The sequence below is a fragment of the Cryptomeria japonica genome, chromosome 8, assembly GCF_030272615.1.
Source record: "Cryptomeria japonica chromosome 8, Sugi_1.0, whole genome shotgun sequence".
In the NCBI taxonomy this organism is placed as follows: Eukaryota; Viridiplantae; Streptophyta; class Pinopsida; order Cupressales; family Cupressaceae; genus Cryptomeria; species Cryptomeria japonica.
In genome coordinates this window covers 354,171,271-354,195,280 of record NC_081412.1, presented here as the reverse complement: position 1 = coordinate 354,195,280, position 24,010 = coordinate 354,171,271, and the positions used below count along the sequence as shown (strand labels likewise).

The 24,010-nt window shown below is 38.5% G+C and overlaps 2 protein-coding genes across 3 annotated transcripts in view; one reads left to right on the top strand and one right to left on the bottom strand.

Annotated features, from left to right (window-relative positions):
- The window catches only part of LOC131045338 (uncharacterized), a 290,081-nt gene that overhangs the window by 96,193 nt on the left and 169,878 nt on the right, over positions 1-24,010 (top strand). The gene's annotated exons all lie outside the window — the stretch shown is intronic.
- Positions 15,481-17,324, bottom strand: LOC131045337 (uncharacterized). Its single transcript, XM_059209721.1, has 3 exons — positions 16,675-17,324; positions 16,140-16,551; positions 15,481-16,029 (listed from the first exon to the last, which is right to left on the bottom strand). Exons 1-3 carry the CDS (start codon positions 16,900-16,902, stop codon positions 15,752-15,754), a joined length of 918 nt encoding a protein of 305 aa, XP_059065704.1. The 5' UTR covers positions 16,903-17,324; the 3' UTR covers positions 15,481-15,751.

Genomic DNA, 24,010 nt, shown 5'->3' with positions numbered 1-24,010 from the left:
CCTTGACTGGTTCCAAAATTTGACTTCCAATGTGGAGGGCCTAATAAGTTGGTTAGATGCATTCCTGTTGCGTTTAATTCTTCTCATAAGCACATGTGGGATTGGATAAAAAATAAGATTGAGGGTCAGATTGCGAAGTGGAATAAAGCTAAACAATACCTGTCCATGGCTAGGAGAGTGTAGGTGTGTTAGAAAATTGTCCTCCTGTAGTTTTTATTTTTCTTCTGTTTGGCTATTCTATAGTTATCATGTCGACGAAATCCAAAAATATATTAGAAAGTTCTTGTGGGCTGATGGAATAGGCAAAAGGAAAATAATTGCAGTGAAATGGAAGTGGTGTTGCTTAGATAAATGTTTGAGTGGAGTTGGAATCAAGACTTAAAACTACAAGGAATTTCATTGGTAGTTAAATGGATCCTTAGGTCTTTCTCTAGCAATAAGCCATGGAAGATACTTGTAAAAAACAATATTCATATGGCTAGTCCTAAACAAGACAAGACTTGGAAGGGTCTCCTCGCTCATAACCTTTTTGGCAAATTCCCTATCTCTCCTTGCGGCTCTAGTGTTTTCAAGAGTATATGGAATTCTTTGGAAAATGTCAGGCATTGGGTTAGAGTTGTAATGTTTATAATGCGGAAGGGGGAAAAATATGTAGTTTCAAATCAATTTGGTGGAACCTCCAATGGAAGGATAGATCCCTCCCTATATTACAGGGGTGCTCTATTCATAGTTAGAAAGCTCAAAGTTGGCAAAAAATTGCTAAGCCCAAAAACTCGACTCCACTTAAAAAATTGCTTGAATTTCTCTAGAAATACATTGTTTTTGCAAATTCAATGAGATGTATCTAATGAGTACAAAAGTCTTTTATTAAATTTGATTGATTTGAATTCAAAGTGAGTACAAAATGGCATCTTCATGCGAAATGTTGATGGTTGATAGATTGAAACAAAATGAAAATAGTAAACTGTATTTGTAAAACCAAATGTAAATACAACATTTTACATCTTCCTCTTCCTTGATCTACAAAGAAGTAGGGGAGAGTCAGAACTAAAGGGTCTAGTCCTTGGAGTTTGTTGTGTCTCCTCTGCCTCACTTGGCATGACAAGTTGTGACTCAACCTCCATCCTGGATGTAGAGGCTAATGACAATGACTTTTCCTCAACCTCATCAATGTCATCTAATCCCAAATCTCCTGTTGCACCCACCTCCTGCAATGCCCGCCTCTGCAAATCAAGGATATCATCATTCAATGTTGGCAGCTTGTTGTGTGTGTCACACACACACCCCTGCAGCACAGGGGACCCCTTGTCTCTGCCCCCGAGTAAGAGAGGAATCCAGAAGCGAGCTTGTGAATCCCGAAGAGAATGCCCAAACTCGACCCTACAATCACCAAAAAATACCCGACAAAGGTGTTCAGGCCTCTTTGAAGTTAAAACGCGTTGTGATCGCTAGCAAAATCCCAAAGGCGCTAGTGACACAGAAAGAATCGAATGATGTCGGGATTTATTTCCTTGAAAGGGCAAAAGAAAGCCGTTTTTTGTCCTCACAGAGCCGAAAATAACCTACACGATTTTCACACCACCTCCTGTCATCCCCGAAAGTCTCCCAAGCCATCTCCAATGCTGATATAATCCCAAAATTTAAATCGTGATTTTCATATCATGCCTTGAAAATGACCAGAAAAATGCCGAAAGGCAAAAGGTTGGGAGTCGATGCCAAAGAATATAAAATTCGACCTTTCTCTTTAAACGCAAAGTCAAAAGGGAGGGGGATCGATTTTTATGAAATTCCGAACGCTTTCTCATATCGCCCTCTTAAGTCTCGAAAATATACCGAGCAAATCGGGCCAAGGTCAAAAATAAATAAAGTGAGTCAAGGTCTAAGGCAAAGTGAACAATAAATTCAAATTTCTTCTTGAAGTCACGCCTTTCTTTCACCTTCATAACTGCCGAAGAAATCCTGATAAAGTGCCAAGGAGATAATAAAGAAATTGAAGGGTCAGTTTTGTTTTAGAATTTTGAAAGACTAAGGCGTGGAGAATTATTTTTATAAAGCCTTGCTACAGCGCATTTTTGCACTTTCATCCTCAATCACCTAAAATTCCGCTTAAATGCGAAATGTTAAGTTAAAAGAATGGCAAAAGAGGGAAAAGCGTTTCTACAAATTGGCTAATATTGCCGAAATTTTCCCCTTAAGTGGATAAACGATTAAAAAGAGGAAATGAAAGGGGGGATTCAATGGAATTATAAGCATAAGGCGTTAGCATTTTTTAATGGCACTTTCACTCCAAATCGCCTAAGTTTCTCCTAAAGAAAAACATTAAGTGAAATCATAAGAGAACTTTTTGGCATTTTTGTTCTAAATCGCGTAACTTTTCCCTTTAAAGTGGCGCGATCTTGAGTCAAAAGTGAAATGAGGTAAAGGAGGTTCGAATTGTTTTAAAAGTAAACTATCTTTCAATTTCCCCTCTTATTCGCCGAAACAAAGCCCAACGTTGCGTTAACAACATTTAATATTTGTTAAAATTGCTTAAATCTTTCAGGGTGATTGATTGAGGTTGAACTTGCTTTTGCAGATCAACGCTGCTGAAAAAAGCCGAGGGGAAACTTAAAGCTCAAATTGAAGAACGGCAGGGCTGGAGGATGAAGATCCAGCTCGCAAGATCAAAATGACGACCACAGAGCAGTGTCAATGAAGAACATGTTGTAGGATGAATGCAAAACCACTAGTGGGGCGAGAAGAGGAGACCCAATGCACGTGTGAAGATGCAACCATAGCACAAAAAGATCGAAAGGCAATGACAAGGCTCGTGATGACACGAGTATGCAAATTTAGAAGATGCACAACTAGAAATTTCCAGAAAGTCATTTTGTTTGTAAAACAATATTGCCTTATTGTAAAATAGCTACTTGTGGGTGCCCATTAATGCATTTAAAACAAGGGGGACACAAGATAGTTATTTCCTAGCTACCTAATTGGCAAAATTGATATAAAACAATTGTCAGTAGCTGAGAAAGTGGTTGAAGGAGGCATCTAGGAAGTTATGGAAGTTACTAGGCATGGGCTAGAGCTGCCAGGCTTCTCGAAGGAAGATCCCAGCCATTGGGTGCAGTCAATCCTGGCCCTTGATCCAAAATGTAAAATCTATAAAAGGCCATTGCCTCTCTTTTGTAAAGGGTTGGACTTTTAGGAGAAGATAGTTAGAAATTTAGAGGTTAGATCTTTTAGAATTAGGCAACCAACAAGTTAGAAGTAGAATAGGACTGCTGGAGGAAATTGTTGTAATGGCAGTTGAAACCAATATATGAACATTGAAGTACGGTGTTTGTTATTTTTGTTTTCTCTTGTTTGCATGGTTTCCCTTCAGTTGGTTAAGTAGAGTTCAGTGATTCTGATGGTGAAGTGTGAGGGTATTTGATGTATTTCAGGTTCATACCACTGGGGGCCTGCTGATTGTAGGTCATCGTGTATGGTTAGTCTGAACCTTACTATTGTGCTTAGTTCAACTGTAAGTCTTTGTCTTAGGCTGCGTTAGTATTGGGTGCATGAATGAGTACCTCTAGTCTGAAAAATCCTTCATTCCCTTGGAGCTTGCACTATCCTTGTGAAGTTGTGAGTATATCTCTGGTGAAGTAGGGGTTAGTTTATGGAAATCTGTCTACCCACAACACCGGCCATTTCTATCATTGTATTTAGGATCCCTAAACCCTATCTCTTTTGCATTTATTTTCCTAGGTTGAGATCCAAAGCATCATTAGATGTAGACCAGCTAGTTGCATTCGTAAGTCCCCTTGTGTTTACTAGCAAAACACAAGGCCGCTGAGTTATTCTAAGCCGTCAATGCCTAACAGTTGGAACCTTGAGATTGTCCCCTTTGATCATTTAAAACAACATTTGGCATTTCCTTATTCAAGAGAGGATATGATACTTAGCATTCTATTTTGTGTTGACCGAAAAGAATAGCAGTATGATTTTTGCCATCAACACTGCTCATCCTACCCTATCTAATCACCACAAGGATCTATCTCATCCAAATCAATTAGATCATCTAACATGTGCTCTACCTTTCTTGTGTGCAACCAAAGATTGTATTGCACAAAGACAAGGTCATTGAGGTGTTTTTGAGCTAATTTGTTCCTCTTCTTTGTGTGGATAGTCTCAAACAAGCTCCAATTGTGCTCACAACTAGATGCACTACAAGGTTGGCATAAGATGTGACGTGCAAACCTTTGGAGATTTGGTGCATTACCACCCCAATTTGTCCACCAAGACTTTACAAAGTAAAATATTGAAGAGTTAGAAAGAAAAGTCAAAACATATTTCATAAATTTATCAATAGTTGTAAACTTGTGAATTTGAAATTTGTAATTTGAAGATGCATGTGAAAGACTCCAAATTTTATACTTGTTGTTTGAGCAGTTCTTCCACACTTAGCTAGCTCCAAAGTATCTTACCTCAACTTGGGGTGCCATCCTCTGAATGCATGTAGTGAGGTCCTCTATAGCCTCTTTATTTGGATTTGAGAAGGTATATGAGTAGAAAAAACAGGAGTTTAGGAAGTACCCTGTTGCACGGATGGGTTGGTGGAGTTGATTGTTCCACCTCCTATCAATAATCTCCCGTATGGTATCAAATTTGAGACGATCTCTCCTATAATAATTTCTGATACTCTGCAGGATATTGCAACTAAGCCATCTGTTGGAATTATTGTGATTGATGTCAAGGGCAATCAATTGAGATTGTTAGAAGTTCATCATTGATGTCAAAGGCGAGAATGTGTGTAAGATTGTTTAAAAGGTTGTCATCATTATCATTGATGATAAATGAGATCTCTGTCATATATGCAGTGTTCCACGGGGACGCGTCCCCCCCCTTTTTGGCCACGTCTCCCCGTAAGAAACGTCTCGGGGATGGGGGGACGGGGACGTGACGTCCCCCACCGTCCCGCCACTGCCACCCAAGCATCGCCGAGACGCCGAGACGTCTCTCAAGGGACGGGGAGACGCCCAGACGTCTCCTGTCGCCCCCACGTATATGCAATGTTTAAAATTAATTTTTTAAAAAAAAGTGACTTTTTAAGTTTTTTGGGGTTTAAGGGGTAACTCTAATTGGACGTGGGCCAATAGAAAAATAACACCCGACGCCTTTAGAAAATAATAAAAGTATTTTTGGCCTCGCAGGGCGCTACCTTTTGACCCCACAAGGGGCGATGCCCCTTGACCCCAACTTGGTGGCGTTGCCCCCAAACCCCCGTTGAAAAATATAGGGGGAAACTGCACCGATAGAAGTAGGGAAAATCTAACCTCCGAGTCTGATTAGGCTCCATATAACAACACAACTTAGAAATCTTGGTAATTGGTATTTAGATATAGTATTTCAAATTTCCTATAGTCTCATTTGAAAATGTAATTCTTATACTGTAATACTGTCATACATCTTTTCAAAACTAGTTTTTCAAGTACTATATGTATATGTATAACTATATCAGCACCACCACCCCGCCACCCCGCCGCCGCCGTCCCCCCGTCATCCCCAAACTTAGGCCCTTGGTCCCCCCTTCCCAGAAACGCATCCCCGCGTCCCCAATGCCCGTGGAACACTGCATATATGAGAAGATTGATTATCAATGATGTTAAGGAAATTGGATTAAGAATGAAAGATGAAATGTTTGGTGAAATCATAGAGAGATGGAAGCTATGAAGAATATTGTCACTATTAATGCTACAATGAGTGGCATAAAGAAATGAGTGTTGCTATATACTCAAGAATAATAAAGTTTAAATTGGTAAAATTTGTTGTTATATTGATTCACCCCCCCGCTCTCAGTATTGCTCTTCAATTGGTATCAAAGCGAGTTCCTTCTGTAAAGCCTAACCGCTTGAAGGTAGATCGTGTGAGAACATACGGGAAAAAGAAAATGAGAAAAGGGATTAGGTAATAGCAAGCAAAATATTGATGACAAAGCACCAAATGCAAGTGATAACATAAAAGTTGGTAGATGTGATTAGGTAGCACTTGGAATACACAGAAAATAGTGTCGTTACAAATGGAGATGTCCTTGAGAGTGAAAGAAAGGAAAAGATAAAAGGGGAAGAGAATCTTGAAATGGGGTTAGAAGAAGATAATTCATCTCAAAAGCGATTTATGTTCAAATCATCAAATGTGATCGAGAATTCTAAACATGAATCAAGCAACAAGTCAAGCAATGAATCAAATGCAATGGAAGCCCATTTTGATGGAGAGCTTAAAGAAGGATCTGCCACATATGAAGAAGATTATGCTGAAGATATGAAGAAGTAAATCTTGAGGAGGAACTTGATTACGTCTACCGTAAGATTGAGAAACTCAAGATGAGGAATTCAAGGTTAAATTCACAATGTCAAGAGGACAAGGAAATGAAAGAAAAATCAGAAAAAGTGATCATGGACCTAAAGGTGCAAATTGAAGAGGCCAAGTGGATTGAGGAAGAGGTAAGGAATCGGCTAAAATAAAAGGTTCTAGACTGCGAGAAGTTAGAACTTGAAATCATCTCCGTAAAGAAGGAATTGGAGAAATGAAACGACAAACTAAATCAATGTATTAAGTTTGAAAAGAGCAGTGGAATGTTGGAAGAGATAATCAACTCTCAAAGATCATCTTCCATCAAGTTTGGACTTGGTTTGAAGAAAACAAAGAGGCTACCAAAGAAGAGTCAAGCTCAAAGGCTACAAAACCTCAAAAGAAATCAAGTGATGAAAAACCAAAAGGACATGCTGATGTGCCAAAGGGCTTCACAAATAAAAGCACACCTCCAAAAGTCAAGAATGACACATTTAGAAATCCTCCACCAAGGCAAGCACATATGACTAGGTTTCATTACTCCTTTGGTTATTGCTTTTTGTGCAATCTATTTGGTCACAAAGCATTAGGATGTAGAATACATGCAAGAAATAATTGTAGTCTTAAATTGATTAATTATGGAAGATCAAATTTTCATCATAAGGGTACAAATTATGGAAAGCATACAAGGAACAATATGACATGGAAGAAGAAGAATAGAAGTTCTTGTGGGTCGCCACATAGAAAGTACAATATCATATGCTATAAATTATGCAACTGCTTTGGTCATAAATCAAGAGATTGTACAAGTGGTTGGTGCAGGAGCACCTAGGTGGCCATATGCTTCTTTTTGGCCTTGTTGAGTTATTTCAAGTTTCAATGTCATGTCAAGATGTAATAAGGTCATGAATGACCATTCTTTATGTAATAAGGTCCTTGAGACCATTATGTCATGTTTGAGTTCAATTTGTAGTTATGTTGTCTCAATGTTGTCAAAATTGTCAATATTGGATGAGTATGTACCAAGGTGTCAAATGAAGGGTTTCATCATGTAGGAGGGTCTATTGGACCTCCTTAATCCTATTTGCAATGGTCTAGAGGCATGGTGGTCTTAGTTTTGGTCCATGACTAGTTTTGATCAAAGTTGTCATCATTGACAAAAGTTGTTAATGCAATTTTGTTGCAAAAAGTGTATTGAGGGTGGTTTAATGTTAGATAACATTCAAAAGTTAGTTATAGACGTTGGGGGGATGAAGGAACATATTTATATCTCTCTTTCATCGACCAAAGGGTTGGTTGGACAATGTAATCAAGCACAATCAATACAATTTGAAGTTTTTCCCTGCATTTTCTCAGTTTTCAGGCGTAACAGTCTGATCTTCTGCACTTTTCATCATGGAATCTTATTCATTTGCTTTGTAAACCCATTGAGCATGTTAGGGGGATGAATCCTCTTTAGTTTGGTTTTTGTTTGATCTATTTTCATTGTGTTTTGGCCAAGATACCTTAGTTTTTGTGAAAACTGTCACAAACCCTTGCTAGGGTATCCAGTGACATTAAATAATGTAATTTTTGGTCATCCCATAGTTGAAAACCCATGCCATTGGATGGGATGACCCTTGTAAATTTATATTTTTGTTTTCCTTTTTTTTGCAGGGTTCCATGCTCAAATTGGCACGTGCTAAGGATGACACAAAGTCTGATTTTGTGTCTCAGTCTGTGTTTGGCAGCGAGTTGATGGTGTATAGGGTGATCTAGATGCAAGGAGGTCCTTGGGAGACTAGAGGAAGGCAGTGAGGGGTGTTGGCAAATATCCCAACCATGTTCCAAGGGTTGGCAATGACAAAGAAGCCAAGTAGACAGTGAACGTTATGACTGTCCTAATAACAGTGCAAGAGACTGTGACAGTGTAACAGGGAGGGAGAATAATCCAACTTGAAGGGGTGGATAAGGAGCTGGTATGTGTGTGGGGTCAGAGGAAGGAGTAGGAAGGTCTTGGACAACCTTTGCTAGTGTTTGGAAGCCTCAAGGAGGAGGGTCAACCCATGTATAATTGACTGTCCTAGTGGTCTTGACTGTCACAGTCTCATGAACCAGTCAAATTCTCATTGCAAGTGAAGACATTGTAGAGGTCCTTTTCCAGTTGTGAACCAAGGGGAGGGTGTGTCTATCATTGTGAGGTCCCCATCAATCAATCTAAATGGATTTAGGGCCCAATGACCTTGATTGCATTTTTTTTGTCATACCAATTGAGACCCTAATTACAAGAGTCAGTTTGATGTTGAAAGGGTTGTAAAGATCCAAGTCAGTGAGGAGTCATTGTTGACTTGTTATGATAATTTCTATTTGTTCCAAGAGTGTCTCAATGGTGAGTGGAGGTCTTGTAACCATGGAGTACTTGCTGTGGCTTTGAAGCCTTATGAGATCCTAGTAGGCTTAAGAGGGTTCTTGAGGGTTTTGTGAAGAATGCACTTGGTGAGTTGGTTGGGAACCAAACCTTGGTTGAATCTATGTCTTGTGAGAATTCCATAATGTCAGTGAACCTGTTCATGTGTGGGGGAATCCTTCTAGAGTACTTGAGTAGGTGAGTTGGGAGAAAGAACTCCCTTGTGAAAGTCTACCCAAGCCAAGGAGGGTTGTGGAGTGGGTTGAGTTTGTGATTGCCTCTGCATCAGTGGTTTTGAACACCCTAGGCAAAACAAGAAAGTGGAAGCCACGAATAATCAAAAGGTAGAAAATACAAAGGTATGGAGAAGGAAACAAGAGAAAGATAATAAGGAAGAATCCATGCTTGTGTTTCATGCACACGAGATATCACTAAGTTCTCAAGGAGAAGTACAAGTTTAGGTGGAGCTAATCATTGTATTATGTTAGCTTCATGGAGAAGACAATTCAAGATAGATCAGCTAAGGCATATTCTATACAAGCATTCCTTTCTCATTGATCAAAGGGGAAGAATTAGTACAAAAAGATGGGAAATACTCTTGTATCGAAGACTTGAGACGTGAGAAAAGTAAGTGATGGATGGTGGCAAATTGGATGAGTATGATGATTAAACCTCTGTTCAAGTTTCTATTGTTGTAATAATGCCATAGAAGACAGTAGATAGAGGTATGGTGAATATACCCTTTCTAAAAAGGGGGAGATTCTTGGTGAAGAGTTGAAGGCATTTTCCATCTTGTAAGATACCTAGTGAATGATGGGATAACAAAAAACATGTTCTCGATTTGTTAAAACTTAAGAAGATCATCCAAATTATTTGGAAAGCGATAGATGAAGCATATCACCCAAGTTATAGATAAAACATATCACCCAAGTTACATAGATACAAAGGGGGAGCCTTATAGACAGGGGGAGCATCAAAGAAAAAATCACACCATGAAGGAAAGAAGTTGGTTACATCCCTTTGCCATTGATGTCAAAGGCGGGGAGATATAGAAAGGGGGAGACTTAGAAAAGATGAGAAAGAATGTGTTGCCATCAATGACAAAGGGGGAGATTGTTGGAATTAGTGTCATTGATGTGAAGGGCAATTAATTGAGATTGTTAGAAGTTCGTCATCAATGTCAAAGGTGAGCATATGTGTAAGATTGTTTAAAAGGTTGTCAGTTGTCACCATTATCATTGATGACAAATGAGATATATGTCATATATGAGAAGATTAATTATCACTGATGTCAAGGAAATCGGATTTAGAATGAAAGATGAGTTATTTGGCGAAATCATAGAGATACGGAAGCTATGAAGAATATTGTCACTATTAATGCTACAATGAGTGGCATAAAGAAATGAGTGTTGCTATATGCTCTAAAGAATAATAAAGTTTAAATTGGTAACATTTGTTGTTATATTGATTCACCCCTGCCCCCTGTCCCCCCCTCTTAGTATAACCGTGTGCTGTTCACCATCTACGTCAGCAACACCCACACCACGACAACAACTATTTTGAGCTTTAGTCTTAGATGAAATTTATGATATATATTTTTCATTAGTATTGAAACTTGAAGTTCATTTATATTCTGCAGTTCAACTTGTTTTTTGGTCTATGATATGTATTAAACTCAATTTTTTTGATTTATATATGATGGAAATTAGTAATATGTTCTACAAATTTAGTATACGTGTGTGTATTTGAAGAATATTTTGAAAAATTATGTAATAATATTTTCAGAAGTTTGATAAATTTTCCGAGTTATTACCAAGTTTTTAAATTTTTTGGGCCTGCTGAACTATTGTTGAGTATGAGTTTTACAACTATGAATCTACTAGTCTCTGCTTTAGTTTGTAGAAAGTGGTGTCTTTTTTTGGTCTAATATTTATGTTGCAATTGAATAATGGTCTTTGCTTTATCCAATAGGAAATTGAATTTATTTGTTTGTGATTGATAGTTTACTATCTCTATATTTGAAGATCTTGGGACAAGGCTTGATGTGTGATCCGTTCAAATCTTGTTTATAGTTTAAGGTTTTTGATCTCAAGGAGTTTTGTCATATAATTTGAAGAATGCTTTTACTGTACATATTGTTTTGGTTTGAGTTGTCCTGAAAAGGACAGATTATAACATTAAAAGTTTTTGGTGACTCCACTAGAGATCGAGATACAACAAATGAGCTTGCAAGTAGGAAATCCTATTGTCTCTTATTGAAATTTTTCTTCTTGGTTGATAATGTATTCATCAGATCATGGTTGATATTGTTGATCTTGCTTTTTAGATGCCCTACTCAAGCACATTCAAGCAAATGTTCATCTTTACTAATGGTTTGAGAGCCAAGCAATGGTTTTGCAGTAAAGTGAAACCCAAAATTTAAGCAATTGGTGATAATTCCCATGATGGTCCACCTCCACTTCTATTTCTTTGGGGAGCCACCATTGGTTCTCTTGGCGACTGTAGCTTGCCACGATCTTTCCATCAGATGAAAGAATTTTTTTTTCCAAAATTCCATGCTGATAGAATGTAACATCTAGATGAGCATATCTTAGTCTTCAGTACAGGTTGTAGCATTCTGAGGTTTTCACATGAAGATTTTGAGTTGGGCTTTTTGTTGAAATCCTGGTTGGAGCAATGACAGAATAGTTTCATCTTGGTGCATTACCAGCTACTGGACCATGCACATGGAATTCTTGTCACACTTCAAACTGGTTCAGGATGATCATGTTCAATTTTCCCAATTCTCAAATGGAAAGAAGGATAACAAATAGCACATGAGGGGGTTTGTTCGACGACTTAACCAACTTGTTGGAATGATCAGTAATTCTTTAAGGTGTTCGTCACAAATTATTTTGAGTTGTTTTATAAATGCCCCCCCATAAAAAAATTCCTCTCTGATAAAAACTTGTGACATGAACAGTCAAGGTTGAAGATGACAGATTAGAAAATTAGAAAGGACTTGATTAAGCCTATGCTTTCAATTTCTATTGATCCTTTGTTCCAGAGACTAAAGACTGATATGAAAAACATGAAAAGACAATTTTAGAAGTACCCCAGACATTAGTAGTTAAAAATAGGATAGCCAAATTTTTTGTGATACAAAAGTGGCATCAAGTAAGCCACATTGTACTCCTATATGCCCAAGGTGTCATACCTTGAAGGATCCTCTACCTAATTGAGAACAATTTTTTCATCAAGTGTTTAACCTTTCCCACTGAGTATTTTTGTTAGACAGTTTGCATGACTGGAAGTGTGAAGTTTCAGTTTGCAAGTTGTATGCTGATTGATTTGCAAGAGTTAATATATCATTCACAATATGCTATGACATTCAAAATATGGAAGTAATATTTTCTTTATTAACAGTAGCTGAAACCACACTGTTCTTACCATTCATATACTGCAGAAAATACTCGGATTAAACAATTTTAAACACATTACAATCTGACCTCATAACAATGTTTGCTGCCAAAAGTAGTGCTTAACAGCAATAACAAGTCAATGAATACACAGGACCATATGCAAATCCTGCAATAGAAATATACGGGCTGGAATCCCATTGTAAAATCCCTTCCTGGATTGCTAATCAAATTTTTTTTCTCTTTTCCTCAATATTTTGATGGAGAGAAATTGGTCAAGCAGTTTGCATACATCCTTATTTGCAGTTTCAGTCTGACAGCTTTTTGGGGGGTTTTCTTATTATTTTAAATCACAATGCCATAATTTTCATGCAACTTAAATGACATACTCAATCATGAGAAAACAAAATATCAACATTTATTCATTTCCAGAACTAAATTAAATGCACATAATTACTGAAATATCTCGGGACAGATTACAGAACTAAATAATAGCAGATTTCTGACCTAATACATGGCGGAGCCAGATTTCAATGGTTCCAACGAGGTATTACTCATTCATGTTCAACAAGCCCAACAGTGGCTCTGCAAATTGCCTGGAAATAGGATGTTTGACTACCCAACAAAGGTACTTCACATCTAAACAGTTAAATGCTGCCTTCCACTCACAGTCAACCAGCACACAACGATTTCTAATGCTGCAAATCTGACTATTGTGTCCACACCAGAAATATTGGAAATTTCAGCCAAAATAACAATATTTAATTGCCTGGAAATCGGAGTTGAGTGCCCAGCAATGAAGAGGATAGTCCATGACTGGGAAGGAAGTGACCACTAGTCCCAATCCCAAAACCTACGCCTCAGTATTATCCAGGGATGGCATCCAAAAACAGTCTAACAATAAATCCCAGAGCACTTCAAACAGCACAAAAATTCACATGCCAACCTCTTCTCTAGTTTTTACGACTAGCAATATGAATGTAGAGCAATATTAAAATCCCATTTGCCCAACAATAGGAATTAATTGTCTACATATAGCATCCACATTCTTTCCTGAAAACTATTATCAAATGCCCAAAATCTGAAACTTAATTCAAACAAGTAGCTTATCTTTCCGGCAAACCTCTTTCAGCACAATCCATGATATTGAATGAACCATTCCATTGAAACAAGGGTTTTCGTCCCTATTTCAAACCTTTGTAGAACACTGTCAATCATACCACCTTGTTGTAGACAGAGGTTTTTTGTCCTCAGCTTCAACCTGTTCGGTTTCCATCCTTCATGAATCTATTGGGGTTTTCCTCTTGCTGGAAGGAATGTGGCCATAGGCACAAAGCTCCAAATCTCCAAATCTCCAAAGAGAAATAAAGAAACTTCTGAAAAAATCTAAATGAATCAAAAAGAGCCCCCTTAGCTATCTTTTATAATCTTCTCGGGAATTTTTTAGCAAATACAACTTAAAATCACTATATAATTTAATTAAACCTTATTGTTCTAAAAAGTGATTTAGTTTATTATTTAATGTCTCCGACACTTTAGTCACTTTATTACTTTAGTGCAAATATTTAAATAACATCAACCACCTAACGGAAAACTCACCAAGATATTGAAAATAGAAAATTGATCATGCTGGAACATAACTGATGCTGAAGAATGATGACTTGTGCCGAAACAAGCATTGACTATAAATAGTAGTGTTCTCCAAGGTCTGATGAGAATAAACCTAGAAAAACCCAAAAGGTTGGTGCTGAAAGTAGCACTTACTATGAATAGAAGTGTTCTCTAAGGACCGAATAGAACAACCCAGAAAAAACCCAACAAAATTCAGAATGCTACAAGGAGCGTTGTCACCAACTAGAGCACCAAATGAATTCTGAAGTTGAACCATCACCTTATGCAAAGAAAACCCCGAAAGCTAGCCAATACTCACAAAACAATGTGGCATAAAAATGGAGGCATTACATGTCCACATGCAATGACACACTTGGTATGCACACCAATGTATAAGACAAGGTGACAAGCAAAAAACTCAAAAACACCATGATTAACTCAAACAATGAAATATGGAGGAGAGTTGGGTTCTCAATCCAATTTACAAGCCCCAACAAATTGCTTACCGAGCCACTCTCTTGGCATAGCAGAAAATGGGACCAATAGGACAATCCTTCGTTTACTTGGACTTCAAGTTATAAATTGCAAGAAATTCCAATGCATAGCCTAATTTAGATGGCTTAGATCAAGATGTTAGGGTTGAGGAAGCATTTTATGTTTTTCTCTTGAGCTTTGGAATTTGAGTTGTAGAATGCAAGTTGCAAAACGTCTCAACATTGAGCTTTGGCACTTCAACAATTTGGACTTCAAGCCTTAAATAACAAAATACAAGAACAAAAGCACAAGCCAATTCTATGCTTTGTCAGCTGAATACTTTTGGCTTTGGGGTTCCAATCTGCATTGTGCATTTTGGACTTCAAGTTTTGATTTACTTTTATTAGTAACAACAAGAATTCTCAAGGCAAAGTTTGAGTCTGACCTAAAATCACCTTAGACATTAGAGGCCGAAAGGCAACATGCATCTTGGATTTTGGAGTCTGAATCACATTATGCACCATGCAAAATGTCTAAACAACTCCAAACATTGGGCTCCTTGCAATTCTATATGTGAACTTCAATTTGTATTACTATTGTTAGCTTACATAAAATTTGCAAGTGAAAATCCAGTAAGCTTCATTTTTGCAATAAGGCATAACTTTCTCCATTTTCATGCTGAGTGAAAACAACTTGTACCAAATTTTCAAGCACCTATGGTTTCTATTCTGGACGAACAAGAAGCCAAAATGAGGATGATTTCATATAACAAATTAAAACATATACTGTAATGTCCCCATCCTAGTCAAGGACAATGGTTTGAGGAGTTAGCCTATTTTTGGACCCTTGTAGGCTAACAGGATATGGATAAGGGGGTCAATGATGCAGTCATAGTTGAACTACTCGCGACTCGGCTCGACTCGCCAAGCCCCTGGGAAAAAAACTCGGCGAAAACTCGGGAAAAACTCGGAAAAACTCGGCGAAAAACTCGGCAACTTAAAAACACACTTAAACTTAGTAAAAAACGCATTTTTTTTGCAATTTTTAATGGGAAGATGCATCCAATGAGTCAATAAATGATAACACAAAAGAAACAAGCTGATTCTAGATATATTTAAATGCAAAGTGTCTACAAAATCGCATCCTCATGAGGAATGCTGATGGCTGGAAGCCTGAAGCAAAATAGTAAATTACTAAATAGTTTTTGTAAAACCAAAAGTAAATACATCATCACAAATTACAATTACAACTTCCTCTTCCCAGCTCTAGCAAAAACATGGGGACAGGTAGAACTAGAGGGTCTAGACTGTCTAGTCGTATAAGTCTGCTGTGGGACTGGGCGTGACTGTGCCTCCTCGCTCGGTATGGTTGATTGAGACTCATCCTCCATCCTGGATGAAGCTATGTCTCCACCTGCCTCTGGCACTGGCAATGAATCCTCATCCTCATCCTCATCCTCATCCTCCTCAATGTCATCCAGCCTGAAACCAAATCCACCCCCCTCCTCCATAGCCTGCCTCTCCAAATCAGTGATGTCAGTGTCGGAAAACAATGGAGGCTGCTCCTATGATGTCCAATCACTGTAAGGATCTATATCATCCAAGTCAATTGGACCACCTTCTAGTTCCTCTACCTTCTTTACGCGCAATCGAAGATTATATTGCACGTAGACAAGGTCATTGAGCCGTTTCTGCGCTAACTTGCTCCTCTTCTTCGTGTGGATTGCTTCAAACAAGCTCCAATTGCGCTCACAATTGGATGAACTGCAAGGCTGACATAAGACTCTGAGGGCAAATTTTTTGAGATGTGGGGTGTTTCCACCCCAATTTTGCCACCAAGCATCTGCAAAATAAATAAAATGGAAAAGTTAGAAAGCAAAGAGAAAAGAGAAAACATAATTTATCAATCATTTTAGTCTTTAGATCCCAAAATCCAAATGGCAAATGTTATACCTGGGGTTTGAGTGGTTCTTCCTCTCCTAGCTAGCTCTGAAGAGAATAGCTTACCCCTTCCTCCCTCATAATTTTGGAGCTCACTCACAATGAGGTCTCTCTCCTCACCATCAGGTACCATCCTCTCAATGCATGTACTGAGGCCCTCCATGACTTCTCCATTCGAATCTGAGTAAGAACCCCCGAACCTAAAACGAGGGTTGAGGAAGTACCCTGCTGCATGAATGGGTTGGTGGAGCTGATTGTTCCACCTCCTATCAACAATTTCCCAAATGGGATCAAATTTGAGCCTATCCCCCTTGTAGTAATTTTTGATAGACTCTTTGGCCCTATCCATGGCCTCATAAAGATATCCCATTGGGGTTTTATCCCCATCCACCAAGCGAAGAACTCGAACCAAGGGCTCTGACACCTACAATTGAAAAATACAAATTACAAAAAGATCAAAATTTAAATAATGAAGTTACAAATTAGTAATGAGAGACTTGAATCAAGAATAACTAAAATTTAAAAATTAAAGTTTTGAAGTAACAACCTTCACAATCTCTGCAGCCCTTTGTGCAAATTGGTTGTCGAAGACTATGCATGCGACAGCCTCTCCTTCAGGCTTCTTTGAATAAGGTGAGTTAAGCCATTCTCCACTCACAAACATTTGTTTCAAAGAAGTCAATGCAGCAAGAATGCTTTGCAACGTCAAGAAAATCGTTGCAAACCTTGTGACACCAACTCTCACCAAATCTTTCCCTTGCGTGTGTTGTCTCATCAAATTTAGGACCCAAGGGTGATTGTAGATATATTTGGTGATCCTCCTTGCATCTTCCACAACTGGAGTCACCCACTCAAGTTTTCCTATGTCCTCCAAAAGAAGGTCAAGGACATGTGCTGCACAAGGTGTCCAAAAAAGAGTGGGGTGCCTCTCTTGGAGGATTCTTCCTGCAAAAGAAGAATTTATTCTTAAGAAATATGCAACCAAGTAAAACAAAGCCCACAACAAATGAGAATATTGCTAATGCCTAAAGGTGATAATTCAAAAGGATTCTACCTGCTGACACATATGCTGCTGCATTATCTGTGATGATTTGCACCACATTCTCTACCCCCACCTCCATGATGACACGCTCCAACATTCCAGCCAATGTTTCTGCATTTTTCACCTTGTTGGAGGCATCGACAGATTTCAAGAACACTACATTGTCCTTGCAAGCGACCAAAAAATTGATGATGGTGCGGTTCTTGCCATCTGTCCACCCATCAGAAAGAATGGTGCAGCCATAATTTGCCCAATCAATTTTTTGATCCTCCATCACTTCTCTTGCCCTAGCAACTGCATTTGTGAGCAACCTGTAAGTGCAAAGTGAAATTAGGTATTAGTACACAATTTTGATTTAATAAACAAGAAATCTAAAAAATAATTAAAAATGAAATCAAGTGGACTATGTAGTAATTTACTAACCTCCCACTCAAATCCCTGCGAGAAGGGGCCTTGTACCCCTTTCCTGAAACTGTCATAGCAGTCACCAAATTCAACCAATAAGCATTCTCCGCCACATTGAATGCAATGTTGTTGAAGTACCAAAAATCAGCAACTGCAATGTCAGTTTTCTCATGTACCTCCTTATTCCATCCACTAGCCTCTAATGATGGTTGTCCTCCAGGTGTGTTTCTGGGCACAAAATAATCACCTATCGAACCTGATCGTTGTGATGGAAGTGGAACAGGGCCTCGGCCAGGTACTCTACTAGAGGAAGCAGAAGCAATGGGCGAGCTGATGGTCGGTTTGCGGATACGTGGGCCACGCCGAGAGCCCACTATGCCCTCAAGTGCTTCTTCTTCCTCTTCAAGGTCAATAGAAACACCTTGAGATTCAGCTATGGCTGATCCCATGGCTAGTTTTGCCCTCTCCCTTTGCAGTTTCTTCTCTTCCCCAACTGCAAGTAGGGCATTCATTTGTCTTTTTATTTCTTCATTGGTCCCAGGGCATGCTCTAGCATCATGCCTATCTATTCCTGCAAGGTGGTATTTGAGGCGGTTGATGCCTCCATGAAGTATTCTCTCACACTTTATGCATATAATTGACCCAGGATCGGGTCCCTCATAGGCATACCTCCATGCCCCATCTCTAGCACCTCTAGGACGGGTGCCTATAAATCCAGATGGGCATGGATCTAGTGGCCATTGCTCCCTTGCCATGATTAATGCTTACTTAACCTACACATACAAAGTGCAAAAAAAAATTAACATTTTAGTTAAACAATTTAGCACTAAGCAAACTATCTACATTAGTTTAAATAAATTTAGACATCATTCGAAGTTTTTTTTTTAAAAAAGTAGGGTTTGAATTTTTTTTTGAAAACTAGATTCTTTAAAAAAATTGTGAAAATTCAACAAGAATTGTGTTAAATCTTGTGTAAATAACTTAGAAATGATTTAGACTACCTAGGAATCATTTGTAATCAATCTAAATGCAACAAAAAATAAACAAATTGTTTTAAAAAAGCATAGAAAAAAAATTAAAAAACTTACTTGGAATCTGATTTTCCCTTCAAATCCCCTTCAAATCCACTTGGAATCACTCAATAACCACCCCAAATCACCTTCCAAGCCTTCCAAATGAGTTTCCCCCTTCTCAGCCCAAAACATAATTGGAAAACAAAAAACAAATGAATTTTTAAGCCGTTTTCGGCTGTATTGGAAACACGGGCGAGTTTTTTTCAAAAACTCGGCGAGTTTCCTGGCGAGTAGAAGTCATTACTACTCGCCAGGCCCAAAAACTCGGCGAGTTTTTGTCACTCGCCGAGTTTTCGGCGAGTATGTCATCTATGGATGCAGTATCTTGAGGGGTAGTCAGTCTATTTGTTCTAGTTCAGTGTTGAGTTCAGTTCTAGTCTTCATTTCATCAGTTTCTGACATCTTATGAGGATTTCCTATTTTTTAGGGGAAAATGCTAAAAATAGACATGGTCCTATTTTCACTGGCATGGCGAACTGTGGTCCCAACTTCTGACGGATTCAGTTTCTGAGCAATAATAAGGGAGATATGAATTTTTAAGTGGTTCTTGCAGGCAATTAATGTTTTAATGAAATATTAAAATAAAATCATAAAGTGCTTCACTTAAATTAATTTAAGTGAAAATTTAATATCTCCTAAGTTGGGCGTCCCTTTTAAGGTTAAGTTGGGAACCCTAAAAGAAGGTTATGATTTTTAAAAACCTAATTGCCAAAAACCGTACCTTTTGGGTATTTAGGCAGCCAAGATGAAATTAGACCTCATTCATTGATAGTGAGCATTTGACATTTCTTCTGAGCACTTGGCTATGGCGACTAGGGTTTGGACCTATTTTGGAGAGCATCCATTCTTCAGAATTCAATAACTTTGAGATTGTGAAAGATCAATCGAATTGTTGCAGCTTGGTTGGCTTCATTCAGAAGTCAAATTGAATCAAAATTGGGGCAGATTTGGCTTCTTACAAGGCAGATTTGTTGTTATTGCTGATAAATTTCTGTGGTTTAGAAGTCTCTTTCCCAAACACACAGCTTGGTCATTTATTGGCGCCATCTTCTTATTGTTTGGGCGTCTTATTATTAAATAAGAGCAGATTTGATATGTTTTCAGAATAAAAATCAGAACTTTGTAAGTTGTTGGTTTGAATCTTTTAATTTCAATAAATTGGCTAAGGACCTACGGGTATGCTTCTAAATTCTCCAATTCCTTGTTTCACCTGATTAATTTCATGTATTTTTTTCAATATGTATTGAAAATTAAAGAAACCCTTTGTGCAACTTCTGTCTATTTCTGAAAGACCATTTCTAATAATAAAAAACACAGAAAAAATATTAAATTACAGCAGTTTGAAGAATTGAACCAGCAAGGGTTCATCACAGTGGTATCAGAGCTCTGATCCTGCCTTCTTGGAGGGTTAGAGATTTTTATGCATCAACAACAGACTGGGCCTCATAGGTATTATACACGCAGGAGACCTGGTTTATAGGGTGATCCTGATCATACTGAAGAAATACCCTTGGAAATCATGGGGGATATGAATGATGGTGAGCAACACCGAGAGGTTGTTAACAATGAGGACAAAGATGTCAGAGTTATCATGAGGGGTTTAGTAACAGGGCAGCGACAGGTGGCAAATATGTTGCAGCAGTTGACTACAACTATATAACAGATCACTGTGCCAAGGGGGCATAATCAAAACCAAGAAGAAAATAGAAGTGTTGCTGGTCACTTAAGGGCAAGAGTGACACCCACATACACCTATGATAGGCCTACACGCCCAACCTTTGTTTGAAATGAACTTGAAGAAGAGGACGTGGCTGAGGAGGAAGATGAGGTGGCTTTTACAGTTAATGTGATCGCACTTCATGATGAATGGGATTCATTACCTCCAAGAGTTAAGGAACATCTTAACTTTGACAGGTTGATGAGTCAAAGGATGGAACACAACAAGAAGTGGAATTGGAATGACAGGAAACCTTGGAACAAAACTAATGATCTCAAATATGCAATCAACAAGCTCACACTTTCTACTTTTGATGGCAGAGGTAGAGTTACATCCAGAGCTTGGATTAGCAAGTTGGATACCTTCTTGACCCTACGTCCTATGTCAGAAGAAGATGCTATTAAATTTGCAGCTTTGCATTTGGATGGGGTAGCCCATGATTGGTGGCACCATGGGATGGTTACTTTGCATCATGACCTTATCACTACATACCAAGAATTCACTGATAGATTGGTTGAGCGTTTTGATAAAAGGGATCCAAAGTTGTATTCAAGGGATTTAGCTCAGCTAAAACAAATGGGCAGCTTGGAATCTTACATTAGTGAATTTCAGAAGCTTTTGGTTATGGTCACTAACATCTCAGAGAGAAGGCTGGTCATTCTTTTTGTTGAAGGTCTTTATGAGCCCATGAAAGGTTGGATTAAGGCTTTTGATCCCCCTACCTTGCAAGAAGCCATGAGGAAGGCACGTAGTATGGAACTTACCGCTCTTCGTAGTAAGTTCACTCCAAACAACTCAAAACCGTCCTCATCATTTAATGACAGCAAGTTTGATCAAAAGAAATCAGAAAATGTGGACTAAGGGAAGAAGTTTGCAGCACCTTTGGATAGGGAAACACTTAATGACTTGCATAGAAGAAAGCTGTGTTTTCATTGTAAGGGCCCTTATGATCAAAACCAAAGTTCCTAGAATCGGACTCAGCTTGGACTCAGCAAGGCCGACTCGACTCGTGACTCGGCTATGACTCGACAACGACTCGGCAAAATAAAAAAAAACCCTTGAAATTAAGAGATTTTTAACAATTTAAAACTTGTTTCATGCACCCATTATTGAATTGTAATGTCCCCTTTCTAGGTGACAGGAGAAGAGTAGTGGGATGGTCTATTATTTGGATCTCGTAGGCTGGCAATGGTGGATAGAGACTCACACAGGGTATTCAATATCCAGAGTTGGTGTTTCAGGCAGTTTGTGGGCCATTGGGAGCAGTTCCTTGATTTTAGGGAGATTCCCTACTTTTTAGGAGGTTGTGGCAGTTTCCATATTTGAGGTTCCACGGGACCATACCATGGTTTCAGTTTCAGGAAGATTGGGTGTGTTTCCTAGTTTCTAGGAGCATCCCTAGATTTTAGGGATGGGACTGCTAGTTGGCCCATCTTGTCCGGCATCAGTCACAGACAGGTGACAAAGTCAGATTCATGTTTGGTTGGTTATTTTGGGCTATTATTGGATCTATGGAAATATTTTAATATATTTAAATATTTCCTAAGTTAGCGATTAAATAAATTAAAATAAAGCTATGTATATAGCCATTTCGGAGTAATAAGGGTTTTTTGGCTTCATCTGGGTTGATATGCCTATGTGTTATAGCTCGTTGGAAAAGTCTTGAACTTTGCTACATGATTCTCACCTTCTGGAGTCTTTTTGGATGCTTGAAGCTATTTATTTGCAATTTAGTGTTATTTTCCTATAGTTGACGCCATAATTAGAAAATAACACTCTTTTCATAAAGCGCCAACTTTACTCCCTTTTAGGGTTTGGCTTGGAAAGGAAAGGAGATATAAGGAGATGAAGACCAAATTGTTCATTATCTTTTTACACAATCAAACTTATTTTGCGAATTAGCTCTGAGTGGGCGATTCTTCATCTGGGATGCAAACCCCAAGATCTGGACTGGCTGGGACGTAGCCCTCAGCAGTTATTGGCATTGGACTCTTCAGGCAGAGTGCATTGTTGACAGAGATTGAGTACGCCATTCTTCATTGTGGATTCAGGTTGCAGAGTAAGGGTTTCAGCTTGGCAGATTGATTCTTCAGCTTGGGTGTGATCCTTGCAGCCTTAGGGCCGCCATTGGCAACAGGTACATCCCACGTGGAATGTAACGAATGCATGTATTCAGCCTTAGAGGTATTCTTGATTCATGATCACTATTCACCTTTTAGTTTGGCATCATTGTTGGATTAAGTTCCTTGGATCTGCATTGGAATTATTATTTGGTTTTACAAATTAGAAATCTGTCTGGTACAACTCGTAGCAATTCTGAATTTGGCTGTATGTTCTTATTTATTTTCAGTCTCCTTTCATGTTTACTGTTCATTATTCATTACTTGTTTGAAAACTATCAAAAAACACAAAAAGAAACAAACCTTCTGCAACTTCTGTCTATTCTCTAAAACCATCAAAGGAATCACAAGAAGATATAGTTTATTAATTTAAAAACTACAGCAGATCAGCAAGGGGATCCATCAGGGATCTTTCATAAATAAAGCCCAATTATAATGTGTGCTAGCTTGTTATGCCATGAAAGGCATGCTGGTAGAGTATCTACTTGTTTGGGGCTTCTGTTTAGTATTTTCTTTGGCCAAATTGAAATTTTGGGAGCACCAACATGAGACATCATGAACATCTTCACTTGGAAACTGTAAGGAGTGCTTGTGTATGGTAGCATTAAATAGTGTGCTTGTTGAACTTAGGTTTTACCTGTTGAACTTAGGTTTTACCATGGGACTATAGTTGACCTTGGTCTTTCTTGGACCTCTTAGTTTTTAGGCTATATATATGTTGGATGGAAGGTGGAATTGTGAGGCCAAAAGGGTTTGAAAATATGCTCCTCAGAGACATGTCCCTTGCCAAAAATAACCTTGTGCCCCATGGCGGGATTTTTTGGGATGTGGGGACAGGTAGGAAATGTCCCCAACTCATCCCCTTTTTTCAAAATTTTAAGAAACATCCCTGTTGTGAGGTACTCACACATCGCCCCATTGCAAATGAAGACCCCCACTTTTTGCTTTCTAGGGTTAGCTCTTTTAGTTTGGTTGTTGGTCGTTTTAGTATCTTAGGCTTTGCATTGAAGGGATTGAGTTTCTCAAAGGTCATCAAATCAGGTGGATCTCCTCAAGGTGGAGTGAAGGAGGCTAGGTCAGTTGAGTGATTAGGGGTTATTTAGATCATTCCTATGGTTTTTGTGTAGTATCTGGTCACGCTTCAAGTTGCTAAATCAAACCTTGGTTGAATGCATAGTGTCCTCCTAGGTCCCATCCCTTACATCAAGGTCAAAGTGAACTCGCCTTAAAAGTCTGGAATGTCGTCGTGATCCTGAAATGGCCTGAAATTTGACTAAGTCTGGAAATTTGAAGGATCCTCCAAAAACTAGATTTTGCATTATAATTCATGGAGGTCCGAAACCACTCTCAAACATCTTGACAATATATATGGAATATAACTTAAAGTATAAGAAAGAGAAAAGGCATAAGGAAATGTCACTTATACTTAAATGTTATATTCCATATATGAATCCTGATGGAGAGACTAACTTGTCAAACAAGTCAAAACATTGACCTGTTGTGGCCGAGTCTTGGAGCTTCGACTC